Genomic DNA, 27,172 nt, shown 5'->3' on the forward strand with positions numbered 1-27,172 from the left:
CTCCCCCAGCTCCCTCTTGGAGCTCCCCTCCCCCATGTCTCCTCCCCAGGCTCCCCTCCAGCCCTTTCTTGGGGTTGGAATCTCTTCCATCTCTTGTCTCTCTCAGGGCTGTTGTTGATGAGAGAGCACTGAGCTCTGTCACTTAGACTATCTTTGGGGCAAACAGCTGTTTTTCTTTTTAAATTACCTTTAATAGCTTATATCATAGTGGTTTCAGTTAAGAACTTATAAATAGCAGTGACATGAAAATGCGTATGTGGACCTTTCTCATTAGTATTTAACCTTTTTTTAAATTAAAACTTTTTATTTCTATTTTTTAGAGACAGGGTCTTTGTTGTCCAGGCTGAAGTGCAGTGGTGTAATTATAGCTCACTACAGCCTTGAACTCCTGGGCCAAGCTGTCTTCCCACCTCAGCCTCCCAGGTAGCTGGGACTGCAGGTGTGCGCCACCACACCTGACTAATTTTTTTAAATGTGTTTTGAAGAGACGAGATCTCACTGTGTTGTTGAGGCTGGTCTCAAACTCTTGGGCTTAAGTGATCCTCCCACCTTGGCCTCCCAAAGTGCTGGGATTGCAGGTGTGGTGACAGCTGCTGCACCTGGCCCTTTTCTTGCTAATAAAAGGCCCCTTTCTCTGCCTAGTTGGGAGCTGTGGGGGACCTTACAAAGGGGTGGGAAATAAAGCTTTGGTAGCTTTCCATATCGAGTTCTCAAAACAGCCCTAGGAGGGAGGTTTTCCCAGTTGGTGGTTGAGGCCCAAGATTGGAACTGGGAAATACTGTATTTGAAGCGAGACCTCTAAGGCCAAGTTGATCCTACTCTGCTGCCTTTCTGGAGGCCAGGCTAGTAGTACCATTGAATTCGCTGTCTTGGACATACAGGTGTGGGAGCGTGCCTGAGGCCGCCGGGGTGGATTACCAGCAGTGCCAGGGCAGCACCAAGGACTCATGCCAGCTGGTGGCGGGTGCCTCCTGGGATGTTGGGTCATTCTGACCACCACCGAGAGTCCTTCCGTGCCACTGTCAGCAGGTCCCCAATGCCATTGTGACCACTGGGAGACCCTGGGCTGGAGTTGGAGACCTGTGTTCTCATTTAGGGTGGGATGCTGGGCTCTGGGCTTGTCCCCCTAGGTCCCCTTTTAAACCCCTCTTCAGCCACCTTGACGTCACACTCACCTTTCTAGGCACAGAACACCATCCTGCCTCCTAACCTTCCTTGCTACACAAGAAAAGTTGTGTCCTGGTTTAAACTTTGACTGAAACGCATTCACATCCGTGTGTCAATTTGCATTTTCAGGCCTTTTCTCTCTGAATCTCTCCTAGAGAAGAAAATTATGGAATAGTTGGTTGTTTTTCGTTTGGTATCAGGAGAGTTAGGGAGAGGTTTCTCTTTGTTTCCAATGGATCCTGAAGGTGAACTGCCATCACCTCATCTCTAAGAGGTGCTGTAGGGAGAAAATCTGGAGGTAGCAGGATATTTCTCTTTTCTCCCCTCTGTCTAGCCTTAATTAATAGTTTCATCTTTTGGGTCATCTAAAAAGTCAGCTGTGATTCATCCATATCCAATAAATTGCGGGGTCACATGGATTGGTTCTTCCGAGCCACCTGCCTTCTTTTTCTCAGGTTCCCTGGTGGCGCCTCTTCACGTCCTCACACCTCTTCTGTGCCGTCACAGAGGAACACCCCTGGACCTATCCTCTCTACCTTGGCATATTAGCCCCTGGTCCCTTGATGCTTCTTCCTTCTGGTCCTTGGAGTCTTTTCTGAGCTCCAGCGTCACCGGCGTTGCTGGCCTTTCCGCCCTCCCCTCTCACATGCGCCTTTTCCAGTCCGTCGGGACTACTCCCTGCTCCCTAATCATGCATGTTCCCTCGACCCGTTCCTTTTCACTTGGCTGTAGTCCTCATGGCCAGCTAAAAGTGCTCCCACCCCAGATGTTTGTGATTTCCCTCTCTTCAGAGAAAGCAGGGAGCCCCTGGCGTCCCTCTCTGTGACAGGTGCCACATCCGCCTGTGTTGCAGGTCTGTGTGCCCTTGTCGCATCCCTAACTGCTGTCACATCCCGTAGGGACGGCCTCATTTCTCTGCCTTCGTGTAGCATTTAAACAGTTTAAATGGCCGGGCGCGGTGGCTCACATCTCTAATCCCAGCACTTTGGAAGGCTGAGGCAGGACAGATCTCTGGAGCTCAGGAGTTTGAGACCAGCCTGGCCAATATGGTGAAACCCCCTTTCTACTAAAAATACAAAAATTAGCCGGGCTTGGTGGTGAACACCTGTAATCTCAGCTACTTGGGAGGCTGAGGCAGGAGAATCTCTCGAACCCGGGAGGTTGCAGCGTGCCTAGTTCACGCCACTGCACTCCAGCCTGGGCAACAGAGCGAGACTCTGTCTCAAAATAAGTAAATACAGGTTAACCGTTCAAATGGATTAACCTTTGACCCTGCAGTAAATTCCAGACATGTAGGAGAAACAGCCAGGTGTAGAGGGAAAGCAGTGGGGTTCTGAGTCAGGCAGACCTAGGTTTGGCATCTGGCTCCTGTACTGGTGGCTGAGTTCCTTTACCTTTGTGTGTTCCTACACCTCCATGGGTCTCAGTTGTTCCACCTACAAAACAGAGATGACACTGTGACCTTTGAGGGTTGTGGAGTAGTTGTGTGATGTTCCTTGCCCAGGCCAGGCGCAGTGGCTTACGCCTGTAATCCCAATACTTTGGGAGGCCAAAGTGAGTGGATTGCTTGAGCCCAGGAGTTCGGGACCAGCCTGCACAACATGGCAAAACCCCATCTCCGCAAAAAAATAGAAAAATTAGCTGGGCATGGTGGCGCATGCCTGTAGTCCCAGCTACTCAAGAGGTTGAGGTAGGAGAATCAGTTGAACCCAGGAGGTTGAGAATGCAGTGAGCTGAGATTATGCCGCTGCACTCCATCCTGGGTGACAGAGCGAGACCCTGTCTCGAAGAAAAGTTCCTTGCCCAGAATTAGGTCCACAGTGGGCTTGGTTGCTGTGCTTGGTCTTCACAAGGTATTGCTGACGTGCGGTGTTAGTTCATGGCACAGGAGAATTAGAGGGGCCGACTCCTGCAGGTACTGCGGCCAGGCCTGGGAGGGCGCCCACCATGGATGCTCTTTGACTCGGAGCAGCCTTCCTGCTTTACCCGGCTACATTACTATAAGATGCAAATAAGAATACAGACTTGGAGGAAGCAATATTGTAACTCAGACAGTTTTTCTGCAGGCCTTCTGGGAAGTGTCTCAAGAACTGATCATCTCACACCCGGCATGCAGATGATTGCAGCAGAGCAGGATGGATCCAGTTCCCTTGCTCTCCCCTGCCTTCCGCATGTGCAGGCTGCTGCTGGCCGCTCCCAGTCCCTCTTTGGAATCTGTGCTGTTCAGACTGTGGGAACTGGTGAGCAGATGGCCCTGCTGGCAGCAGCTCCTGGCTCCTTTGCCATCCTGGGAGCCGGCTCAGTCTGGCATGAGACATAAGTAGTTGTGGGCCAGGTAGGACACTGGGGAGATAATATTGTCCCCAGGGTGTGGATCGGGAGTGAAGATTTTTTTTTTTTAATCCAGCATTTCCAAGTCAAGTGCGGGAACATGGTCATTAGAATTATTATAATTTGGTGATTCGTGATTGCCTGCCCTAGCAAAGGTATGGGCCAGAGCGAGTGGCAGGATATTGTCTCTTCTGTTTTACTGTTTTTCTGTGGTAAACTGTGAACTCCCTGACTCCTCTCCCTTTCTGTCCACACTCCCTTCTCCTTTTGGTCTCCACCTGGAAGTCTCCCAGGGACCCCATTCTCCTTACAGCCTTCTGAAGTGTGGTTTTGCCTTCTCCCCTACAGTGTCTGAGTGGATGGGGGTTGGCATGTCATTGTCCTGCAGACCATACTTCCCCTCTTGATTGAATATCCTTAGTTTTGCAGCTGTCCACCCTCTGGGGTTCCTCCCTGCCCTTGGCGGTCCATCTTAGCCTGGGCTTTATTGTCTTTGTTGCTAGTCTGTCCAGTTAAGTCCTGCCAAGAGGTGTCATGCACCCAGTGCATCCAAATTCTGTGTCTGTGCTGGAGAGGGACATGTTCGTAGGTTACTGTATCAGTCATCGCTTGCTGCATAACAAGTTACCACTAACTTAACAGTTAAATAGTATATATATATTTTTAATTTTGTTTCTTTTTAATTTGAGGTGGAGTTTTGCTCTCCTCCAGGCCGGAGTACAATGGCACAATCTCAGCTCACCGTAGCCTCTGCCTCCTGGGTTCAAGCAATTCTCCTGCCTCAGCCTCTCGAGTGTCTGGGATTACAGGCACATACCACCATGCCTGGCCAATTTTGTATTTTTAGTAGAGACAGGGTTTCTCCATGTTGGGCAGGCTGGTCTCAAACTCCTGACCTCCAGTGATCTGCCTGCCTTGGCCTCCCAAAGTGCTGGGATTACAGGCATGAGTCACCACGCCACCACGCCTGGCAACCACCGCACCCAGCCCAAATTTATTATCTCACAGCTTCCATGGGTCAGGAATCTGGACACGGTATAGCTGGGTTCTCTGGGGACTCACAAGGCTTGCTGGCCAGGGCTGGGGTCTCATCTGAACCCCAGGGTCTTCTTTTAAGCTCACATGGTTCTTGGCTGAATTTATTTATTTTTTTTTTTCCACTCTGTCGCCCAGTAGAGTGCAGTGGTGCAATCTCGGCTCACTGCAACCTCTGCCTCTGGGGTTCGATTAATTCTGTCTCAGCCTCCCGAGTAGCTGGGACTACAGGTGTACCCAGCAAATTTTTGTATTTTTAGTAGAGACGGGGTTTCACCATATTGGTCAGGCTGGTCTCGAACTCCTGACTTCAGGTGATCCACCCGCCTCAGCCTCCCAAAGTGCTGGGATTACAGGTGTGAGCCACCATGCCTGGCCTAAATTCATTTTCTTGCAGCTGTAGAGAATTCATGGTGCTTGCTTCTTCAAAGCCGACAGTAGAGTCTGCCTCTGTAGGGTCTTATGACAGATTGTTATCACCAGAATGACTGTCTCATCGCCTTTAATAGTGCAGCCTAATTAAGGGAACAGCTCTCCCGTCTTGTTCTCTTGTCCCTCCCACATTCAAAGAGAAAGGCTCACTTGGGTGCATGCATCTGGCAGAATTCTGCCCACCAGTCAATCTGTGTGTATTCTAGGGATGCCCCCAGTCTAACAGAGAACACATGTAAACAAAGAGGTTTCCATTCAGTGTTACAGATGTGCCTAGTTTTGGGATGATAAGGGGTGCCTGGTGCTCATGGGAAGAGACCAGGAACATGGGGAGCAAGCCTTACAGAGTTTGACACCACCCTGGTGAACGCTGGTCCCCTCCGCTCAGCACCCACATGCTTGTTCATGCTCTGAGGCTTAGTGTCTCTTGGATTTGCCCCCACCTTGAATATGCTGGCCTTAAAAATAACCACCCATGTTGATTCTGTTTTGTTTTTCCCACAGCTTTGGACTTAGGGAGAGATGGGCGTGGGTTTGGCTTCTATATCTGTCCTTTGTCACCTCACTAGGCTATTATATGATCTTGGGCAGGCCTTAGTTTCAAATGGCCAATATAGTATGCAGCTTGTAGGGTGGTTGTCAGAATTAAATGTGCTCATGACGTGAACCCTTTCTCCCATAGTAGACATTCAACAAATGCCCCCTGCCCGTATTTCCTTCATGGTAACAGCTTCTGTTGAAAGTGATTCATGTCTTCCTTTTTCTTCTCACAGGCATTTTTCTCTCCTTAGTGTTTCCTTGGCGTTTTGTGCTTGCTCTGTAGTATATGTACTTAGGTACAGAAATGTTTCCTGTAATGCAGGACTGGCTGCATAACTTGTGGAGCCCAGTGCAAAATGAACATGGTAGAGCCCCTTGTAAAAACGTCATTAAGAGGTTGGGCGCAGTGGCTCATGCCTGTAATCCTAGCACTTTGGGAGGCCGAGGAGGGTGGATCACCTGAGGTCAGGAGTTTGAGACCATCCTGGGCAACATGGTGAAACCCTGTCTCTACTAAAAATACAAAAATTAGCCAAGTGTGGTGGCACGTGCCTGTAATCCCAGCTACTCGGGAGGCTAAGGCAGGAGAATCACTGGAACCCTGGAGGCAGAGGTTGCAGTGAGCTGAGATCACACCACTGCACTCCAGCCTGGGCAGCTGAGTGAGAATCTGTCTCAAAACAAACAAGCAAACAACAACAAACATTATTAAGAATTTCAAGATGGCATGAGCAGAGTGTTAAACTAAGCGCAGGGCCCTTCTGAGCACATATGAAGAAGCTGGCCTTGCCCACTAGACTGTGAGCCACCCTAGGGGCAGGGCCTGCCTGACCTCCTGCCTCACAGCGCCCAGTTTGCCCTGGATAGGCCCTGGAGGTCTTGTAAATTGAGTATTGTTTCCTGTTGAGCAACTAAAAGTTGTCTTGGACGTTCAGGAAACAAAGGACAGAGAGATTCTTCCCACCATTGCCTCCGTTGCAGTTTTGTAATATCGGTGCTGTTAGATCAGTCTCAGTACCCCTCTGTCCTCATCTGTCTGCTTGTGAGCTGTTCATTCAACAAACATTTATTGAGCTCCTACTGTGCGCCAAGCCCTGTTTTAGGGGCTGGGAATATAGCAGCAAACAAAATAAAGATTCCTGCACTGGAAGCTGACATTCTGTTGAGGGAGACAAGACAGTAAGTAAAATAAACAAGCACAATAATCGTATGTTGGTAAGTGCCCAGGCAAAAAAAAAATAAAGCAGGGATGGTGGAGAGAAAAGGGAACACCCATACTCCACTCTGTGAATTGCCTTGTGTGCATTATTTCATTTAATCTTTGTGAAAACCCTGTAAGGACATTTAAATTCCCATTCCCTGGATGAGAAGACTAAGCCCCAGAGAGGTCAGTGGCCTGTTTTTATTTAGTAGAAAACCGTTGAGCTGAGGCCCTCATACTCCATGTCTCATTGACTCCAAAACCTGTGCTCTTCACCCCAAAATCCAAGTGCTGTCTTTCCTTTTCCTCCTCCCTATGCGTCAGAACGCACACTGGGAGACAGAATGGAGTTTATCAGAAGAACCAGGCTTTGCAGCCCATTCTTCCTGCTTGAGCCATTAGCAGCACACTATGTGCTTGGGCAAGTCCCGTCACCTCCCTGAGCTCTACTTAAAGCAGGGATTGTCATGTATCCCCTTCATGTGCTGCAGCCCGGAGAGCATCCGGGTGGTAATGAGGCCAGCTTCTGCCGGCTGCAGGCTCTGGGCTTGGAACTTTCTGCGCTTGCTATCATCTTGTTGTCACAAGCCTGCAACGTGGGACTCTCCTCATTTTAGGAAACCAGTTCCACGAGGCTGGTGGGAGGCCTGAGCCAGGGTTTGAATGCAGGCTGCTGTGATTCAGGGACCTGAGTCCTGCCCCCACCCGTGTGGCCTTATAGACAGTGGCCTCCCATTGACTCCCACTTTTAAACATTGGGGCATATAGACTTATCATTCTGGGGCCATTGTGCTGTTTGGTTGTTCCTTTTGGTTTAACTCGGGTTTTATTTCTGCAGTTTGTTGGAACATTTGGTTTGAAAATCAGAATTTGCCTTCAATTTTTTTTTTCTCTCTCTCTCTCTTTTTTTCTTTTTGAGACAGGGTCTTGCTCTGTTGCCCAGACTGGAGTACAGTGGCATGACTACAGCTCACTGCAGCCCTAACCTCCTGGGCTCAATTGGTCCTCCCACCTCAGCCTCCCAAGTAGCTGGGACCACAGGTGCACACCACCATGCCTGGTTAATTTTTGTATTTTTCGTAGAGACGGGGTCTCACTATGCTGCCCAGGCTGATCTTGAACTCCTGGACTCAAGCAATCTGCCCACATCGGCCTCCCAAAGTGCTGGAATTATAGATGTGAGCCACTGTGCCTGGCCATATGTATATGTATTTTTTTGAGACGGAGTCTCACTCTGTCACCAGGCTAGAGCTATGGCACAATCTCGGCTCACTGCAACCTCTACCTCCGGGGTTCCGGTGATTCTCCTGCCTCAGCCTCCCAAGTAGCTGGGATTACAACCATGCGCCACCACCCCCAGCTAATTTTTTGTATTTTTAGTAGAGACGGGGTTTCACCATGTTGGCCAGGTTGGTCTCGAACTCCTGACCTCAGGTGATCCACTCGCCTCGGCCTCTCAAAGTGCTGGGATTACAGGCATGAGCCACCGCGCCCGGCCCTATATATATTTTTTAATTAGAAAACTCATTCTAGAATGGGGACAAATGAGGACAGAGACGTGAAGAGTTAATTCTGTCAGAACTTAATTAAACTTTTCATTAAGGTTAACGTAAAACGAGTTTTGCTCAGAGTCTAGTAGGTTTCATTAAACTTTTGAAATATCAGTACTTAGACTTCAAAAGAGTGCCTCGGGGCCCTGGTCTCCTTCCTGTGCACTTAGCACATCGCAGGAGCGTGCGCACATGCGTGTACCTACCAGGAATGTGCATGCAAGCTCAGCTCGTAGGTAGCAGTGTTACCAGCGGTTATCTTCATGATAAATGGGACAAAGCTGTGAGACAGAGTCAGAAAACCTTGGGTCTGTCTTGAGATGTGTCATCTGCTGTGCAGGCTAAGGCACGCCTCTTCACTTCTCTGGGTCCCTGTCTCCCACTGTGTAAAGTGAAAAGACAAGATCAGATAATGGCCTCCAAATTTAAGAATGAGAGTCCTCAGAGCCACCCATCTCGATCTGTGTTTATATTGTGCTGCTCATCATTTGCTGTGTATTTGTAACTGACTATCACGAGTTTTATTCCCACAGTGAGAGCAAGGTCATGCGCTTGTGGGGGTCTAGCTGGGTCAGGGCTATGGTCTGACCCTGCGATGGAGAAAACCAGTCTGGCTACCAAGAGGAAGTGATCCTCTGCTGGGACTCACCTCCTCCTCCGCAGAGCTTAGCCTGCCGCGTCTGCCCGCAGGAGCAGAGCCACACACAAAGCAGCGTCCGTTTAGAAAGAGAGTACTCACATCTTTAGAACTCATCTTTGGCATTCATTGTTCTGTGGTCAGATCTCTGGATTTACAGCTTATTAGAAAATTCCTGAGATGAGGAGGACATCCAGACGGGTTGTGCTGCTTCAAGGAAGGCTGAAAATGAAAAAACAGGATTAATCAAAATAGGATTAATCAAAATCCAGGGGAGCCATTTTCTTCTTTTTTTCTTTTCTTTTCTTTTCTTTTTTTTTTTTTTGAGACGGAGTCTCACTCTGTCACCCAGGCTGGAGTGCAGTGGCATGATCTCGGCTCACTGCAGCCTCTACCTCCTGGGTTCAAGCGATTCTCCTGCCTCAGCCTCCTGAGTAGCTAGGACTATTGGCGTGCACCTACATGCCTGGCTAAGTTTTTGTATTTTTAGCAGAGATGGGGTTTCACCATGTTGGCCAGGTTGGTCTTGAACCCCTGACCTCAAGCAATCCAACCACCTCGGCCTCCCGAAGTGCTGGGATTACAGGCATGAGCCACTGCACCTAGCCCCTGAGAGGAGCCATTTTCAAAGCTAACTGGACGATTGGGCTGGAGGGTGTGGGGGCTTCTGCTTTGTGGGTGTAGTCAGTGTCGGGATGCAGGGGGATGTGCTGATGATGAGGAAGCCACGCTGGCCAGCCTGCGGTGCGGGGGCAGAATTGCAGTGAGATGCAAGAGACTGCCGCATAAATGAGTACATGCTGGGAGAGCCTGCGTGTGGCCAGAGCGAGGCCTCTGGACGGGACATCAGCCTTGCCGCTTAGCTCACTTGCGTGTCTGATCCTGGGCCCGCCACCTGTGTTTCACCTCTCAGAGGCCTCCAGAGGGTCTTGTTCTGTGTACGGTGTCTGGCCCTGGTCCGTACCCACTAGCCGTCATTTTTGGTGCCAGCCCTTCCTGCCACACTTGTTCCTCTCCAAAGACCAATGTTAAGCAAGTGACACCTAAGAGGAAAAACCCAGCCTTGATCTGTTTTCCCGCAAGTTCCTTTGAAACCTGTGCCAGGCTTTTATCTGGGAAACATCATTCTTGAGTGCCTTTACTTTTACAGTTTTTTTTTTTCTTTCTTTTCTTGAATGGTTAGTTTTGAAGCTATTTTTAAAAAGACTTTGTTTCAGAGAAGGCTGTTCAGAGGTCCTGTGTTCGGAAATGCCTGGTCTCTCCCTGTGCCCACAGAAGTCATTCCTGGTCCAGGGCTGGCACGAACTTGCCAAGAGTCCTCGAGGCGTGTTTCCCCAAATCTGGGCTCAGTCAGAATTCACACAGGAAGGGGCCATCAGTGTGGTCTGGAAAGAGCCAGGCTGGCTGCAGCATCTGGAAATCACTTGTCACTTCCCAGATGACCAAGCCCACCCGTGCCACGCTGTATCTGTTGCAGCTGGGAGTCTAGGAGTGACTCTTTCGGTCTGGAGTCAAGGCCACTGACCTGTCGGCTGCCCCTACAGCAAGAAGGCTCCCTAAGGAACCTACCTCCCAGGCCTTGGGGACTCCTCCTGACCAGGCCCCACCTCGCGAGGTGGAAGGGAGAAGAACCTGTTGTGAAACAATGTGGTAATGGAGGTGGTTTTTACTTAGCTATTGGCTTTATCCATTCAGCTGATGTGTATTTAGTGCCTATATATGGGTTCTTTGCCAAATACCAGGGATTCCGTGTGACGTGAAAAAGAGTCCTTATCCCCCAGGGGTAACATGTATTGTATCTACAGTAGTGCCTTCCAAAAAGGGTTTGAAGCACCCTACAACATTCATAGAGAGCAATAGAATTTAACATTAGTGAGAAAATCGGGACATTAAGAAAGCAGAAGAAAATAAGATGAAGTAAAGGGAAAGTTTGTACATGGAATACATGGCATAGCATTGGTATGGTTACCAGAATTTGGCCACAGATCTGACTTGGAGCTTCCTGGTAGTCAAAGCAAAGAGAGAAACAACATCAATCTCTTGATTCATGGTGTCCTGAAAACACCAGCAGATCAGTTCTTCAGAAGAACTCTTCCTGATAGATACCTGTGGGTGTTCACAAGGAAGCCCAGCATAATGGGTGGACAAACAAGATGTCTTAACAGGGAGAGCTGATGCTGCATGCCTATCCCACCAATTACCCTGGGTATTTGTGGTCTTAAGAGGTGAGGTCAGCAGCAGCGCTTGGTGCTAGAGCTGCTGGCCGCCCCAGCACTGAGACAGGATGCTGAGTCACATCCTGCAGGGCTGTGGTATCCTGGCTTCGCGTGCCCTTCACAATGGGAGGCCTGCATGGGCAGGTCGGCCTCTGCTGTTCCAAACGTGTGGTCTCCAAGCAGGAAAATGCTAAAATTAGATCTTACATGGTCCAGAGCCATGTATGTGAGAGGCCCTCAAAACCTGGACACACACAGACCAGGAGGACCTGGGAGAGCACAGCCCTTCATCGTTCTCTTCTGCTCTGGGCACGAAACAGGGCCACTTCTGTTCTGGAAAACACGAAGAGGGAAAACAGTGCTGAGGCAGGGAAGGTCTTGCTTGGTGAGGGTGAAACTATGCAAGAGATGAAAGGGGAAAGTCGTGAGATACGACCGTACCAGTGATCAGTAGAATCATCTGAAGCTTTTATCACCTACTGATAAAAATTATAGGTAATGTTTTACCAAAATCAATTTAAATGGAGATTTAAAAAAAGAACTTTAAAAAATTTGGCTGGTTGTGGTGGCTCATGCGTATAATCCCAGCACTCTGGGAGGCTGAAGTGGGAGGATCTCTTGAGCCCAGGAGTTCAGTACCAGTCCTGGCAGCATAGTGAGACTCTGTCTCTACATAAAATTAAAAAATTAGCCAGGGGTGGCGGCACATACCTGCAGTCCCAGCTACTCGGGTGGTTGAGGTGGAAAGATCGCTTGAGCCTGGGAGGTGGAGGCTGTGCTGAGTGAGCCATCATCGCCCCACTGCACTCCAGCCTGGGCAACCGAGTAAGACCGTGTCACAAAGGAAAAAAAAAAAAATTGGTAGCTTGAAAACTTGCAACGCTCCCAACACATAGAAATGATTTAATACTCAAGGTCATGGATACCTGAGATACTCTGACTTGGTCATTACACATTCTATGCATGTAACAAATACATGTCTTCCATAAATGTGTAAAATACTACGTCGATAAAAAATTCTCATTAATTTTGAAGTAATTTCCAACTTACATAAGAATTGCAAGTACAGTGAAAAGAACTTTTTTTTTTTTTTTTTTTTTAACCATTTGAAAGTAATTTGTCAACCCGCTACTCCGTTACCCTTGGAATACAGGCCAGGGCATTCTCCCACAGAACCGCAACACAGCCATCCACGCAGGACACTGACTCTGATGCATTCCCACCGTCTAGTCCTCTAACCCCATTCAAGAGTCACCGTATGTCCCAGTGTTGTCCTTCGTAACAAAAGGATCCTTGCAAAAGGACTGCCATTGCATCTAGATGTCCTGTCTCTTGGCTCTCCTGCAGTCTGGAACATTCCTCAGTCTTTCTTTGACTCTTGTGGCCTGGATTTTTTTTTTTTTCTTTGAGTCAGAATCTCACTCTGTTGCCCATGCTGGAGTGCAGCAGTGATATCTCGGCTCACTGCAACCTCCACCTCCCAGGTTCAAGCGATTCTTGTGCCTCAGCCTCCTGAGTAGCTGGGATTACAGGCGCGCTCTACCACGCTCGGCTAATTTTTGTGTTTTTAGTAGAGAACGGGGTGTTGGCATGTTGGCCAGGCTGGTCTCGAACCCCTGACCTCAAGTGATCCGCCCACCTTAGCCTCCCAAAATGCTGGGATTACAGGCATGAGCCACCGCAGTTGACCATGACCTGGACATGTTTGTGCCTGGGATTGTCAGTTTGCAGAGTGTCCCTCAGTGTGAGTGTGTCTGATGTTCCTGTGTGATTCCACAGGGCGTGCATATTTGGCCGGAACAGCATCCAAGGGATGCTGCATCCTCTTTGAATCCCATAAGGTGGCACGTGATTTCCTTTTGTCCCACTGTAGTGACATTCACTTTGGTCACTAAGGTGGGTTTTACCAGGCTTTTCCACTGTACAGTTATTCTTTTCCCCTTCAACATTCAGAAGCATTTCTTGAAGAGATACTTTAAAATTATGTTAATATCCTGTCTGCTATCGATGTCTGTTTCAATTATTTGCATTTTTCTGTTTTATTCAGTGGTTTATAATCTGATTCTTAAATTGTTGACATTCATGCTCGGATTGTCCTTGTGGACAATTTGGGCCAATGGGATCTCATCCAGGCTGGCTTCTGTGTCCCTTTGACATGTCCACAGCATTCTTTAAGTGCTTCCTTGCTTTCTGGCAACAGATGCTCCCTCCCCACCTGTGGAATCAGTCCTTTATCCAAGGGGCCCTGGTTCCTTTTAGTGGAAAATGAAATTCAGGAGCCAAGCTAGGTCTGCTTATTGCTGCTGGGGTGTTGCTAACCACAGGCCTGTCAATGGGCAGAATTAGGGAGCAAGTGTATGTACATGCACTCACACACACACGTGCATCTGTATTTCAGTATGTGGAAAACCGTGAGTTCAGACTGACAGCTTCAATTCTGATGCAGCACCTTGGGGTGCATTCTAGTTTTGTCTCTTCCGTATTCATGACTCCCATCGTCCCTAAAATATTAATATTAACATTATTATGTATATCATATAAAATGTATATATTATTTATGTTATAGAATATATATTTAATTATGTTAATATAATTATATTCATTAATTATAAAGGTAATATGTTTATTATATAAATATATTAAAATATTTATTATAAATGTAAATATTAATGTTTAATATTTCAGTCCTTGCCTGTGAGCAGTCTCTGTCTCCCTTGCAACCCCTCCCTACATAGATGCCCTTTGCACCCTGCTTGCCAACAGACACCCCAGCTTGGGATCCCACACCCCCTTCCCAACTCAGAAGCCTGCCCTGCCCTTCCCCACCTAATGGTTTTAGGTCTGAATTGTTGGGAAGAGAAGTGGACTTTTTTTGACACTGTTTTCCAGTGGTGTCAGTTCAGCGGAAAGCCAGTGCCTCACAGCAGAGGTTTCAGAGTTACACTCCTGCTTTCCTCTTCCTGCTTCCCTACTCCTTGATCTCATGAACTTGGGCAAGTGACTTAACCTCCCCGAGCTTCAGTTTTTTGTTGTTTTTTTTTTTAAGACAGAGTCTCACTCTGTTGCAGTGCTGTGGCACAATCTTGGCTCACTGCAACCTCCGCCTCCCGGGTTCGAGCGATTCTTGTGCCTCAGCCTCCCAAGTAGCTGGGATTACAGGAGCACGACACCACGCTCGGCTAATTGAGCCTCAATTTTCGTATGTATAAAACACTGAGAGATGGACACTGAGGAGTAAATGAGTTAACATACCTGATGTGCTTAGCATAGCACTCAACGAAGGTGTTATTGGTGTTACATTTATTGATGTCCACTGTTCTCTGGGCACTGAGAGGGATCCTGAGACAGAGAAGTCATAGCCCTAGCTCTCCAGACACTCAAGGTGATGTGGGGAAACTTAGCTGCTCTTGTGTTGTTTGAAGCACTCAGTTGTCAGGAAGACCTGACCTGATCTCCCCGTGGCTTTAACTCGCGTGTGGCACTGATGCCATGAGTCTTATTTGCCAGGTTCAACCTGTGTGTGGGGAGTGCCCAATGTGCCCAGGGTGCGGAGATGACCAGGGTGAGTTACTCCTGGAATACTGACTTCAGAGAGGAGAACAGCTTGGCCAGTGTATCTGCCAGCACTTACTTTCAGTCTACTGTATGTCAAGCACAAAGGGAGATTTAAGAAGCATGTGCATCCTGGCCGTCGCATCCCATTGTGAAGTTAAAATATACTGGCAGGAAGATGGCGTCACCACTAGTTAGTAAATAAGTGGGTCAGGGAACACGATTTGGAAATCAGGGAACTTGAGTTCCTATCACTAAGGATGGTCTTTCCCTCAGTATCCAAGGGGATTGGTTCCAGGATCACCCCCTTTGCCAAGGATAACAAAATCCAGGAATGCTTAAGCACCCGCAGAACCCTCTAATTCAAAGAATTCAGCATCCCTCGAGTACTGTATTTTCTATCGCAGTTGGTTAAATCCACCAATGAGGAACCCCTGCGGATACAGAGGACCGACTGTATGTGACCTTGAGCAAGTGACTTAACTCCAAGCCTCAGTGTTCTCACCTGCACAGTAAGAGGAGGTGCTAGAAGATGTTGAAAGGGAGGAGCTATAGCTTGCAGTGAGGGCCACAAGAGAAAGCTTCCTGGAGAAGGCATGAACACTGGAAGACAGGCGTTATGTGGAGAGGCAGATGGAAGGAAGGAGACCATGAGCTGAGAACCACAGTAGGCTTTATGGGGACAGTGCTATAGCTGGGGATAGAACAGAGAATGTGTAGCATGGAGAACAGGAGAAACAGTGTGAGAGTTAATACAAGGAGGGTTCTTATTTTCAAGTATTGTTTTCTAACTATATTCTCAGCCCCTAAGGCCAGGGCATAGCAGATGAATGAAATTTAGGTTAACGACATATGATGGCTAATTGTGGCAACCGTAGATAGTTAGCACAGAAGTTTGGACTCTAATCAGTAGATGATGTCACATGGCCGAAAGTTCTGGGGCGGGGAAAGAATGTCATGAGAGCAGTGGTTAGGGGCTGCGCAGGGTGGGCGAGAGGCCAGGGGGGTCCTGTCCTGATTCTTCTCACCAGGCCAAAAGCTTCCGGAGCCCTGCTGTCCTATACCACGGTTGATAGCCTCATGGGGCTAATTAAACTTAAATTTAAATTAATTAAAATGAAATAAAATGACAAACCCAGTTTCTTGGTCACACTTACTGCATCTTAACTGTTCAGTTGACACATCTGGCCAGTGGCTCCCATACTAGACAGCATGGGTAGAGAACACACACGAATGTTCTCAACAGCCCTGGCCTTCAGGGACATTCAGAATATGCAGCACAGAGCTGGGTGCCCCGTGGGGCTGCTTGGATGTCACCTGGCTCACGGGGGTGAGGAGGGCAGAACTGGGGTGGTGCCTGAGAGACCTGGAAGGAGGGGCCTCTGACAAAGTTAGGACTTGGTGACAAATGACTGTGGTATGGGGCTGCATACCAAAGACAGGGCTGAGAACCTGGGACAGTCAGGATAATCTCTTCTCGGAATTTTTGAGCTGTCTCAGAAACATTTCCTTCATGTGCCTGTTATTTCTGGCGTGCTCGGCTGTCTTTGCTGCCATAGCATTTCCCACACGGTGCAGCCTTTATACCTTCTGCCCTCACGAAGGGGCTTAGATCCTGGTGGAGCAGATGATGCTTGGAGGAAGATGCATTAGCTCTAGCTTCCGTGGGGCCTGCGGGCTCTTGGGGTCATGAGGGAACTATCTTAAGATTTGCTAAACCAAGCCAAGACACATCACTTGCTGTCTGTCTTAGGGGAAAAAAAAGAAAGCTTGCTTTTGCGAGCTTGCTGGTCGGTTCAGCTGCTTGCCACTACCCGTTGGTTTGAAGGAGAGTTGGGTAGCTGGCTCAGAGAATGTCTCTTACTGTCTGAAATACTTTTGGACATTCTTTCTCTCTGAGAGAAGCCTACGCCTTCTAGCCAAACAATACATGTTCCAGCAGCAAAGATATTTGTAATGAGCCCTGCCAGCATTCCTTGTCTGTGACCCCTTTCCCTAAGTATAACACCCTGCAGAGCTGGAATTTTTCTATGTTCAGCATTATGTGTTTAGGGGGGTACAATCTGGGAACTCCAGTTGACAGTTGTGTCCCTAAAGTTACTTGTTTTCTTAGGCTCTGAAGAGCGACCTTTGGAACGAGGCCCTGCCATGTTGCACTGCAAAGCGCACAGTGAAGAACGAGACCTTGGCCCAACTTGGGGTCTTTGTGACTTTTAAACATGAGTTCCAAATGAGGGAAGAACCTGTGGGAGAACCATGGAAAGAATTTTCCATCCCACTTGCAGTCTTTAGCTAATCTCTCTTCAAATGGTGAATTTTCGATCTCCTTTACATCTTTATCAACTTCACTTTGCTAGGCCTGGGGTTCTGAATCCATCCAGAGCTTCACTGAGAGTGGTTTTGAGGTCAGTTGATCAGCTTTCCATGTTGCCGCTATTGCTGCAGGTCAGATGGTCCTGCTCTCTGACCTATGGATTCTTCAGGAAGAGCACCAAACTTTCTCAGCCCCATTCTGCCTCTTGTTAGCCAAATGACGACAGACAAGTCATTTATCTTCTCCCAGTCTTGGTTGTTTCATTTTTCTTTTCTTTTTCTTTTTTTTGGGGGTGGGGGAACAGGGTCTCCTTCTGTCACCCAGGCTGGAGTGCTGCAGTGCAATCTTGGCTCACTGCAACCTCTGCCTCCCAGGCTCGAGTGATTTTCCCACCTCAGCCTCCCAAATACCTGCGACTGTAGGTGCACGCTGCCACACCCAGCTAATTTTTGTATTTTTTATAGAGACAGGGTTTTGTCATGTTGCCCAGGCTGGGGTTGTTTCATCAGAGGAATGGGATTGTAAAAATTAAGTGGAAAAATGTAGGGACAAACTATCTGTAAACTAGAAAGCTATTATTTACTTATTTAAAACAATATGTATTGATTGTATTAGTATACCAGGCATTCAGGTGCTGAGAATTTGTGATGTTGACAGTGCGATGGCTCAACCACAAGCACGAGTTTTGTTTCTTAGGTTTGCACATTCTGAAACTTGAATTTGTGAGTTCACTCAGTGATGATCAAGTTCTGAGAAACCAATTTACGCTAACCAAACTTATAAGGAACTGATGTACAAAGCAGAATTTATAAATTGAGGTTTATGAACCCATAGAGGGGCCTTTTACGACAGAGGCCAAATCCTCCTGGGTTCACAATAAGGTACATTTGGCATAATCATCTTACTCTTCTGCCCGTTACGCCCCTCTGTTTACTGATCTTTCAGGGCCTCACGGGCCTCATTTCTTCCAGAGAGGCCTCCCTGAACCCCTGTGTGTATGTGCATCTGCAGCCCCCAGTGCATCCTTCTACCATGGAACTTGCTGCCTTATATCGAAGTTACTGTCCTGTGCCTGTCTGGCCCTCTAGTGTCACTCCAGACTGGGTGTGGAGTGGGTGGAAACCGTGTGTTTCACTTCTAAATTCCCAGGCCTTAGCACTGACCGGACACAATAGACACTTAGCAAATACTTGTTGATCAAAACGGAATTAACAGAGCCTCCTTTTTGGAATGCTCATTGGCACCCATCTTTCTGTGCTGACAACATTACATTAGTTCCTTTTTCTCCTAGAATTACCATCAAGTTGGCTGGACAATTGACAGTCCCCGTAATCACCATGCAGAGTGGGTTACCATTTTGAGGGTTAGTTCTATCTAGGGAAAAGCGATTCCATTTGTCTCAGCCTGTCCCATCAATCTGGGACCCTTTACAGGGCCTCTTCTTCAGGCTCATATTCTCTACTTTTTTTTGAGATACAGCATCAGAAATCCTAAATTTGTACTATTTAAGTAATTCCCTGTTTCCTTAGGCATAAATTAGTGTAATAATGCCTGTCTGGTCTTCCACACAGTTTTGTGAAGATCACATGAGTTGACGTTCACCAGAATGCTTTGTCCACAGCAGAGTTTGTCAAAGGTCTGATCTGAGGCTGGGCTCGGTGGCTCATGGCTGTCACTCCAGCACTTTGGGAGGCCAAGGCAGAACAATCGCTTGACCTCAGGAGTTGGAGACGAGCCTGGGCAACATAGCGAGACCCCCTGTCTGTTTCACAAAACACAGGTCTGATCTGTTTGTGCTATCACTGTCATTTCGTATTGTCATGATGCAGCATCTCCCTTAGAGGGCAAGAACATTCAGGTCTCTGAAAGTGTGTAGTAGAAGACTAGCGTCTCTTTTACTGCTTCCAAAGAGAGTATTATTTTGTTTCTGACCCTAGCATGACCTCCCTTTATTGCACCTAATCATGTCACCCACCTTCTGAGAGCACCATGCCTTTTTGTTGATGTTACCTTTTACCAGCAGAAAACATTGACGTGTGCCTATGTGAGAGGCATCTTTATGAAACCCATGGAGAGGCCTGTTTTCTCTGTGTCTTCTGATGTTATTTGTTTGTGTGTGTGTGTGTGTTTGTTTTTGAGACAGTCTCACTCTGTCACCCAGGCTGGAGTGCAGTGGGAACTCCAGGATCACAATCTGCGCTCAATGCAGCCTCAACCTCCGGGGTACGAGTGATTCTCATGCCTCAGCTTCCCAAGAAGCTGGGACTACAGATACGCGCCACCATGCCTGGCTAATTTTTGTGTTTTTAGTAGAGACGGAGTTTCACCATGTTTTCCAGGCTGGTCTTGAACTGACCTCAAGTGATCCACTCACCTTGGCCTCCCAAAGTGCCAGGATTACAGGCATGAGCCACCATGCCCGGCCATGATGTTATTTGATTCTGAGGTTTTTAAAGCTTGGCTGTGCATCAGAAGCACCCCTGGAACTTTTGGAGACAAGGTTTGCCTCCCAGGCTGGAGTGCAGTGGCGTGGTCACAGCTGGCTGTAGCCTTGACCTCACCAGGCTTAAGTGATTCTCTCACCTCAGCCTCCTGAGCAGCTGGGACTACAGGCACACACCACCACACCTAGCTAATTTTATTTTTATTTTTTGTAGAGACGGGATCTTGTTATGTTGCCCGGGTTAATCTTGAACTCCAGGGCTCAACTGATTCTCCCATTTCGACCTCCCAAAGTGCTGTGAGCCACCATGCCCAGCCCCCTGGAACTTTTAAAAACTGGATGCCCAGGACTCCTCACAGCCCTTCCGAATTAGACTCTGCTGAGGCTGAACCTGGGCATGAATGTGTTTTGGAAGTTTGATAGGTTGTTTCAGTGAATGACCAGAGTTGGAATTCAGGGGCATTTGGGTGATATTCTATACTGTGATGTTTCTATACCTACTATTTTTGTTCTTCAAGAAATGTTTCTATGCAGCAGGGCAGACACCCAGATCACCAGCACATATGCTCATTCCTTAAAGAGGGTGGCTATCTGCCCTTATCAGTGCTTGGGCTGGCTTGGCAGTGCTCCACGCTCTGCAAATGTTTGGCTGTTTGGATGAATGAACAGAACCCTGTAAGGGAATTCCAGGGGTTAATTCCAGGGGTTAATCAGATTATATATGGTAGAATGTAAATTGGAACCCAGAAATATGAATTCCCAGACCATTGTTTTTACTTTTGTTCCCCCCCGCCCAAGACAGTGTCTCGCTTTATCACCTAGGCTGGAGTGCAGTGGTGTGATCTCGACTCACTGCAACCTCCGCCTCCCGGGTTCAAGTGATTCTCTGCCTCAGCCTCCTGAGTAGCTGGGATTACAGGCATGCACCACCACACCTGGCTAATTTTTGTATTTTTAGTAGAGACAGAATTTCACCATATTGACCATGCTGGTCTCGAACTCCTGATCTCAAATGATCTGCCCATCTCAGCCTCCCAAAGTGCTGGGATTACAGGCATGCACCCCCCCCACGCCCCACCCCAGTTTTACTTTTCTTAAACCTTGAAGTGCAGCAGTCACCATGGGCGTTGTCCATGCTATCCCTGGAGATTCTATTTTGGAATCATTGACGGGCTTCCTTCATTTGTCGTATGGAGAAAATACCTTACCCTGCAGAACTGCCAGAGTTCGATGACGTGGGATAGCTAAGTACCTCCTACAGCCTCGGCCACGTGGGAGATGCTCGGTAAACAATAGTCCTGTTGATGAGAAACCTACCTTCAAAACGACCTCTTGGTCAGCGTGGCTGTGCGGTTTACAGAACTCCCGAGCCTCTATGCAGTGCAGAAGGGCCGAAGGATGTGTCCTGTCCCCCAGCTGTGATGGCGGTGGTGGTAGGATAAGGCTGTGGGTCCCTGCGCTTCTGATTTCTACTTGGGCAGGTGGAAGAACCCCAGCACAGTCTCGTCTTCCTGGAGTTCTGTTTGCTTGAATGGTTCCTTCTCTCTCTTTCCCACGCATGATGCATTCACATGCTGGGAAGAAGGACGGAAGATATGATCCACATTCTGACTTCTCTCAGTGCTTTAGTGGCTTTGCCGTTAGGCACCTGGGCAGGCGTGAGCAGAAGTGACCGCGGCATAATGGCTCTGATTTTCACCCTGGATGAGAACAGCATTCCAGGGGTTAAGCAGGTGGGTATGAGGCAGATAGATGTGAGTCCAGCCCCATCTTGTAGAGATACGTGCTCCTAGGCAAGCTAGGGTTTCCTTACCTGCAAAACCAGAATCATGGTAATGTGTGTTTCACTTAATCCATAGGGAGGATCGCTTGGTCACTTGTGAGCTGAGGAAAGAGAAGCTCATACTCAGTGCCGCTTCCTTCAGGAATTGTTCCGGAAGTCACCAGTTAAATGCTCCCTCCTCCCTCTTGTAAACCCTAGCCAAGCCCCTTTCTTAGGGTACTTATTCCATTCCCTCCTGCATCATGGTTATTCACATCCTGAATTTATTTCTCTTGCTGAAAGAAGCGCTAAAAACACAGCTCTTGACTGACTTGTGCCTGGAGGGTTTGGGATCACGCCTCCACCCTTTAGGACCTTTGCAGCCTGACCTGCCCTGGGCTACGTGCGTATCCCAGTGCTCCTCATAGGTGTACATGTGGTCCCCTCTACCTGGCGTGTCCCCTCAGGTAGCTGTTAGCACGACTGAAGAATTTTCAGGATGTAACAGTGCTTTGAGTACACAGAATAACTGACTGCGGCAGTTGCCCACATCACCGTCACCATTGGGTGAATGGATGCTGATTTGAAAGAAAGAGTCATCCTTCAGAATGTTGATTTGAATCGGAAGGGGGTCTTGTTGCTTGGGGTTGGTTCCTTGGGGGCCAGCTGTTTGCCCTCACAATGTCGAATGCACACCCTGGCGCTTGTTTCTCCGGCCTACAGAAAAGCCCGTAGGAGTACAGTGATTAGAGGAACCTCAGCTGTTTTGCTGAATGGCCCTCTTTCATCAGGATATGCTGGGACAAGGGCCTTTTTCAGCCAAAATATCAGAGGAAGACAAGAGTTCCACAAGAGCCATTTGCTCTTCGGTAGGACTCCGAGGAGGAGTCGGCTCCCCAGCCCTTGTGGAAGCACTCGGCAGCCTCCCCGCTTTTCCTGATCTCCGTAGGGAGCAGATGGCCGGAGCTCCGAGGGCAGTTGTAGGGGGCGTTAGAGATGTGAGCACTGCAGCCACAAACCTCTTGTATTTTACTGACTTCTGCATCTTCCTTCAGCCAACCCACTACTTCTGCTGTCCAGAGGTTTCCAGCTCAAATTAGTACGTATGACCACCCTGATTTCTGTTTTCCTGCCATGGCTTAGTTTCTGGATGACACTGGCTGTTTATATTCTGGGGGCCTGCGGTTTTTTGAGGAGCATTGATTGAGGTTTTTGTCTGTCTTCAATGCTTTGGAGAAACTTTAATCTTACGAAGCTTCCCGAATGGCAGTAATCAGTGTCCGAGAACAGATCTGTGTGGTGGAGATAAAAGCGTTCTGGTTGGTGGGTAGAGAGGGCAGTGGCTTTTTTTTATCCCTCATACAGCGGTGGAGGAGAATGTTTCCGTTTTGTGTGTCTGCGTCTGACCTTTTGTAACTTTGGTCACTCCTTTTAGGACACTCAGGTCTTTTGTAAGAAGGGTGATTTCTGCGTGGCTGGGATGGATGGCTTGTGGGTTTGGGCTTCCTGGCCCCGGGCACCTGGTAAAGTTGAGCGTGCCATCACCAATGTGGATTTCTTCATGGACTTCCCCAGTGGGGCACTTTGAGAGTCTGATGAATCGGGAGCCTGTGCCTCTCGGGGTCAGAAGCTGTGGCCGTCAGATAAGTATTCAGATCAGCCGCCCAGAGGGCGCATGAGGCTCTGGGCCCAGAGTGAGCTCAGAAGAGAAGCCGGGAAGCCGGGTCACAGAGACTTTCTGCATCTTGTTTTCCTAAATCCTGTGACTGACCACACTCTGCGGCCTCCCACCCCACCCCCCGCCCCAAGAGTCATGTCGCGTGGTTTCCTCTGGCTGTATCCCCTTACTGTATTTGCAGGACGCAGGGTGATCTCACAGCCTCAGGATAAGGCGCTGCTGCTTGGGCTTCCCTGCAGCTTCCAGTCTTGCTTTTTACAGTAAACGCCCGTTACTTGTTTGTCATGGGGGAACAGAGGCAGAGTGTTCCAGGGCCCCAGTCAATGCTGTCCCGACTTCATGCCTAGAGCAGCAGGCCCTGATTCTTATCAGTGTAGGAACACGGAGGAGGAACAGCTGGCCTTGTAAGTGATCACAGAGTGAAACCAGCCTAGTCTGTTGGATTGTTCCTTTTTTTCCAAAGGAAATATAAGGGAAACCAAGGGGAACTTTTGCCTGTGGTTTCCAAGGCAAAGGTCATCGTTAATGGTTGGCTGTTTCCAGCGTGCTTGGGTTTCTGGTCAGTATGATTTTTTTTTTTTTTAATCTTATGAACAAAAGCAGTTGATGTTGTCTCGAAAAGATTTTCCCAGCTGCTTCGATGAACTGACGGTTGTTTTAGGTTTCATGAGTTTGGAACCTGTCGCATAGCTCTTTCAGATTTTGACGAGAATAAATAGTAAGTGATCTGTGTCTAAGAACAGTTCTGAAAACATACTGAGCTGTGAGATTCTAAGGAAGGAGAGAGTGACAAGCTTTGTGGGTGGAAAGGGTTAGGTGATTCTGCAGCCTGTGAAATGAGATCGTCCAGATGGATGCTAAAGAGCTTTTTGCTTCCTATGAGTGAGGGTGAGACAGCAAAGAAAGGCTACTTCTCGTTTCTTTCATTATTTATAATCCTGGGCTCGTCAACACTTGAACCTTGCAGCACAAATATACGACTGTGAGAGGGTGGAAAGGATGACTCGGCAGTGCATCTGCAGTAGCAGACGAAATACTGTCAGATGTCAAGTGTTGGTGTCACAAGATACCGAAAGCCAATTGCCTGGAATTCAAAGGACTGAACAAGAAGGCAGAAAGAACTAAGTTTTCTTATTTAATATTTGAGCAGTCACTATTTTTAGCATGAGCATTTAGCCAGAAAAACTAACAAATTTTATTGTGGACTTCATATCATAGGACATAACAGTCTTCCTGATTTCAGGAGCTGCTGATTGGAAATGCTAGTTCATGTGGCATTTTCTTGGCACCCAGAGTCATACTCCAGACTTTGCTGAGTTTTTTATTCCAGAATTCAAACGTTTAACTACTAACATTAGATGTCTGGGGCAAAGGTGATCTTGCTTTCTTATATTACAGAAAACATCTTCGTCTTTCTGTTGGGAATTGATTTACTTAATTTCAAGGTTCTCTTTAATTAGAAGACTGCTTTTTTGTGGGGATTTTCCTTCAAATCATGTATATGTTCATTGGTTGCTCAAGAGAGAAGTTTTTATAGTTGCCTACAATTTGAACTGTGACCTCCTTTTACAAAATTATTAAGATTAGAATGTTCCTTTTAAATTATATAGTATGTGTTTTATATTATTCTGAGAATCAAACAAAATAGATGTTTTAAAGGTTAATATATGTTTAATATAGAACATTTGGAAAATAGTAAATAGAAGATAATCTATTCCTCCTCCTCCCCCACCTCCTGCAAAGACGATGTTAATAATTTTGTTGTATTTTATGCATAATTTTGAGAGTTGATGGTATTTTTGAACAATTGATAGTAATTCATAGCTGAGGCATTCTTTTTTTATGTCTTATTTTTTGCAAAAGCCAGCCTTGGCAGCCAAGTCATCAAAGTGAAATTAAAAATAAAAACTTTTGATGTACGACAGGGTCTCACAGCGTTGCCCAGGCTGGTCTCAAACTCCTGGGCTCAAATGATCCTCCCACCTCAGCCTCCTAAATAAAAATTTTTTAATTGTAATTTTTAAAGTTATAGGTTAGATATGTGTTATTGCTAGCTAAAATAACAAAGACCAAAGATTCATTCTGCTGAGAAATTCATTGGGCCAACTTGAGGTTTTCCACAAGCATAGTGGACAGGGCAACCTTGACTAAGTTAAATCACAAGTCAGTAACCACCCTCCTTTTCTTTTCTTTCTTTCTTTTTTTTTTTTTGACGTGGTCTCACTCTGTCACCCAGGCTGGAGTGCAGTGGTGCGATCTTGGCTCACAACAACCTCCACCCCCGGGACTCAAGCAAGCGATTCTCCTGCCTTAGCCTTCTGAGCAGCTGGGATTACAGGCATGCGCCACCATGCCTGGCTCATTTTTGCATTTGTAGTAGAGACTGGGTTTTACCATGTTGGCCAGACTGGTCTCGAACCACCTGCCTCGGCCTCCCAAAGTGCTGGGATTACAGGCTTGGGCCACCCTGCCTGTCCCTACTTTTCTTAAAATGCAAACAACTAGTGAAAGTGTAATTTCATCTTGTATTTCATAAAGGGAAGTCACCAAGAAACAATGGGGTTGTTAAAAGCCAGAGAGTTAGAAGCAGAGATCAACAGCAAGAGCATGAGAATTCACAAAGTAGACCGCCCTCTCCTAATCAGGGAATTGTTCTCTATTCTTAGAAAATGTTATGGCAGGGCGCGGTCACGCCTGTAATCCCAGCACTCTGGGAGGCCAAAGCAGGCAGATCGCTTGAGGTCAGGAGTTTGAGACCAGCCTGGCCAACATGGTGAAACCTCGTCTCTACTAATAATACAAGAATTGACTGGGCATGGTGGCACATACCTGTAATCTCAGCTGCTGGGGAGGCTGAGACATGAGAATCGCTTGAACCCAGGAGGCAGAGGTTGCAGTGAGTTGAGATCACACCACTGCACTCCAGCCTGGATGACAGAGTGAAACTGTGTCTCAAAAAAAAAAAAAAGAAGAAGAAGAAAGAAGAAAATGTTATATTACAGTGAGATCCCTGTCCAGTATTCTGCAGAAAGGGGCCCTGGAACCTACAGAGAACTTTGGGTGTTGTCACAGAAGCATTGTTTTGTCACGAAAATTCTCCAGCACTAAGCTTTTAGCAAAAGCAAGGTTTGAGAAGAGTACTACGTGGAATTATTATAAAAGCAGTTTCATCCTATTTGCATTTTACATGCCATTTGTCCACGCTAAAGCTTTTTCCCCTGCAGTAATTCTTTGTTCATTTTCCTGTCTGAATTCCAGTCTAACTGTGCTTTGGTCTTATCCTTCCCAGCTTAAGCGAGAGCTTTTTCATGGTGAAAGGCGCAGCCCTCTTCTTACAACAGGGAAGCAGCCCTCAAGGCCAGCGGAGTCTTCAGCACCCCCACAAGCATGCAGGTGAGGGCTCTAAGTTGATACTCTTACATTGGAGCTGCTTTTCTGGACAGCAGAGGAAATTTCAATTGTTGGTGATATTGCTGAGTTTGCAGGCCTTAGAAATAGTGGAGAACACAGGTTTGCAATGACCAGTGCAGGCAGAGGCTCAGATGCTCTTTCTTAAGCACGCCACGCACATTTTCCAACCTTTTATGTCATGTCTGTCTGCGTCAGGAGTAAGGTCATCTGCATCCTGCTGGGATGCGAAGATTTCCTCTCTGTAGTTTATCAGTTAACTGCAGGCTGTAAGTGACTTTTTAACAAATGCGCCAAAATGAATTATAACCAGATGTCGTCCACTTGAAAATAACCATCTGTAGTGCTGTATACCTAATCTTGGGATGGATTTCTCCAAGCATTTGAAAAACACTCATTTGGAGAATTTCTTGAAGGGCCTTTGGCTCCAACTCTGAGATAGACACTGTAGTAGGAAGTCTTGATTCTGTAATAGTTTGTTTTTAGGAAGTGGACAGAAGTAATAGAGTGAGGATCAAACTGAGTTTAAATAAGAAATGCTTACTAAGTAATAAGACTGGTTTTCTTAGGAGACTTGACTCAGAACTGAAGGCAGTTAGAAAGAGGAATTCAAGAAATGCAGGCCGGGCACGGTGGCTCATGCCTGTAATCCCAGCACTTTGGGAGGCCAAGACAGGCGGATCACGAGGTCAGGAGATCAAGACCATCCTGGCTAACATGGTGAAACCCTGTCTCTAGTAAAAATACAAAAAAGTTAGCCGGGTGCGGTGGTGGGCGCCTGTAGTCCCAGCTACTGAGGAGGCTGAGACAGGAGAATGGTGTGGACCTGGGAGGCGGAGCTTGCAGTGAGCCAAAATTGCGCCACTGCACTCCAGCCTGGGTGACAGAGCGAGACTCCGTCTCAAA

At 47.5% G+C, this 27,172-nt stretch overlaps 1 protein-coding gene across 3 annotated transcripts in view; it reads left to right on the forward strand.

The window, feature by feature from the left end:
* SSH1 (slingshot protein phosphatase 1) overlaps positions 1–27,172 on the forward strand; it is a 77,756-nt gene that overhangs the window by 7,720 nt on the left and 42,864 nt on the right. For 2 of the 3 annotated variants that reach the window (XM_017879732.1, XM_017879733.1), the window contains exon 3: positions 26,148–26,251. In XM_017879732.1, coding sequence (XP_017735221.1) covers positions 26,148–26,251 — 104 coding nt within the window. Of the gene's footprint in view, positions 1–23,236; positions 23,418–26,147; positions 26,252–27,172 lie in introns of those variants that run through there. The other variant, XM_017879735.1, reaches the window with a different exon arrangement.

The sequence above is a fragment of the Rhinopithecus bieti genome, unplaced genomic scaffold (assembly GCF_001698545.2).
Source record: "Rhinopithecus bieti isolate Rb0 unplaced genomic scaffold, ASM169854v2 scaffold_11933, whole genome shotgun sequence".
Lineage (NCBI taxonomy): Eukaryota > Metazoa > Chordata > Mammalia > Primates > Cercopithecidae > Rhinopithecus > Rhinopithecus bieti.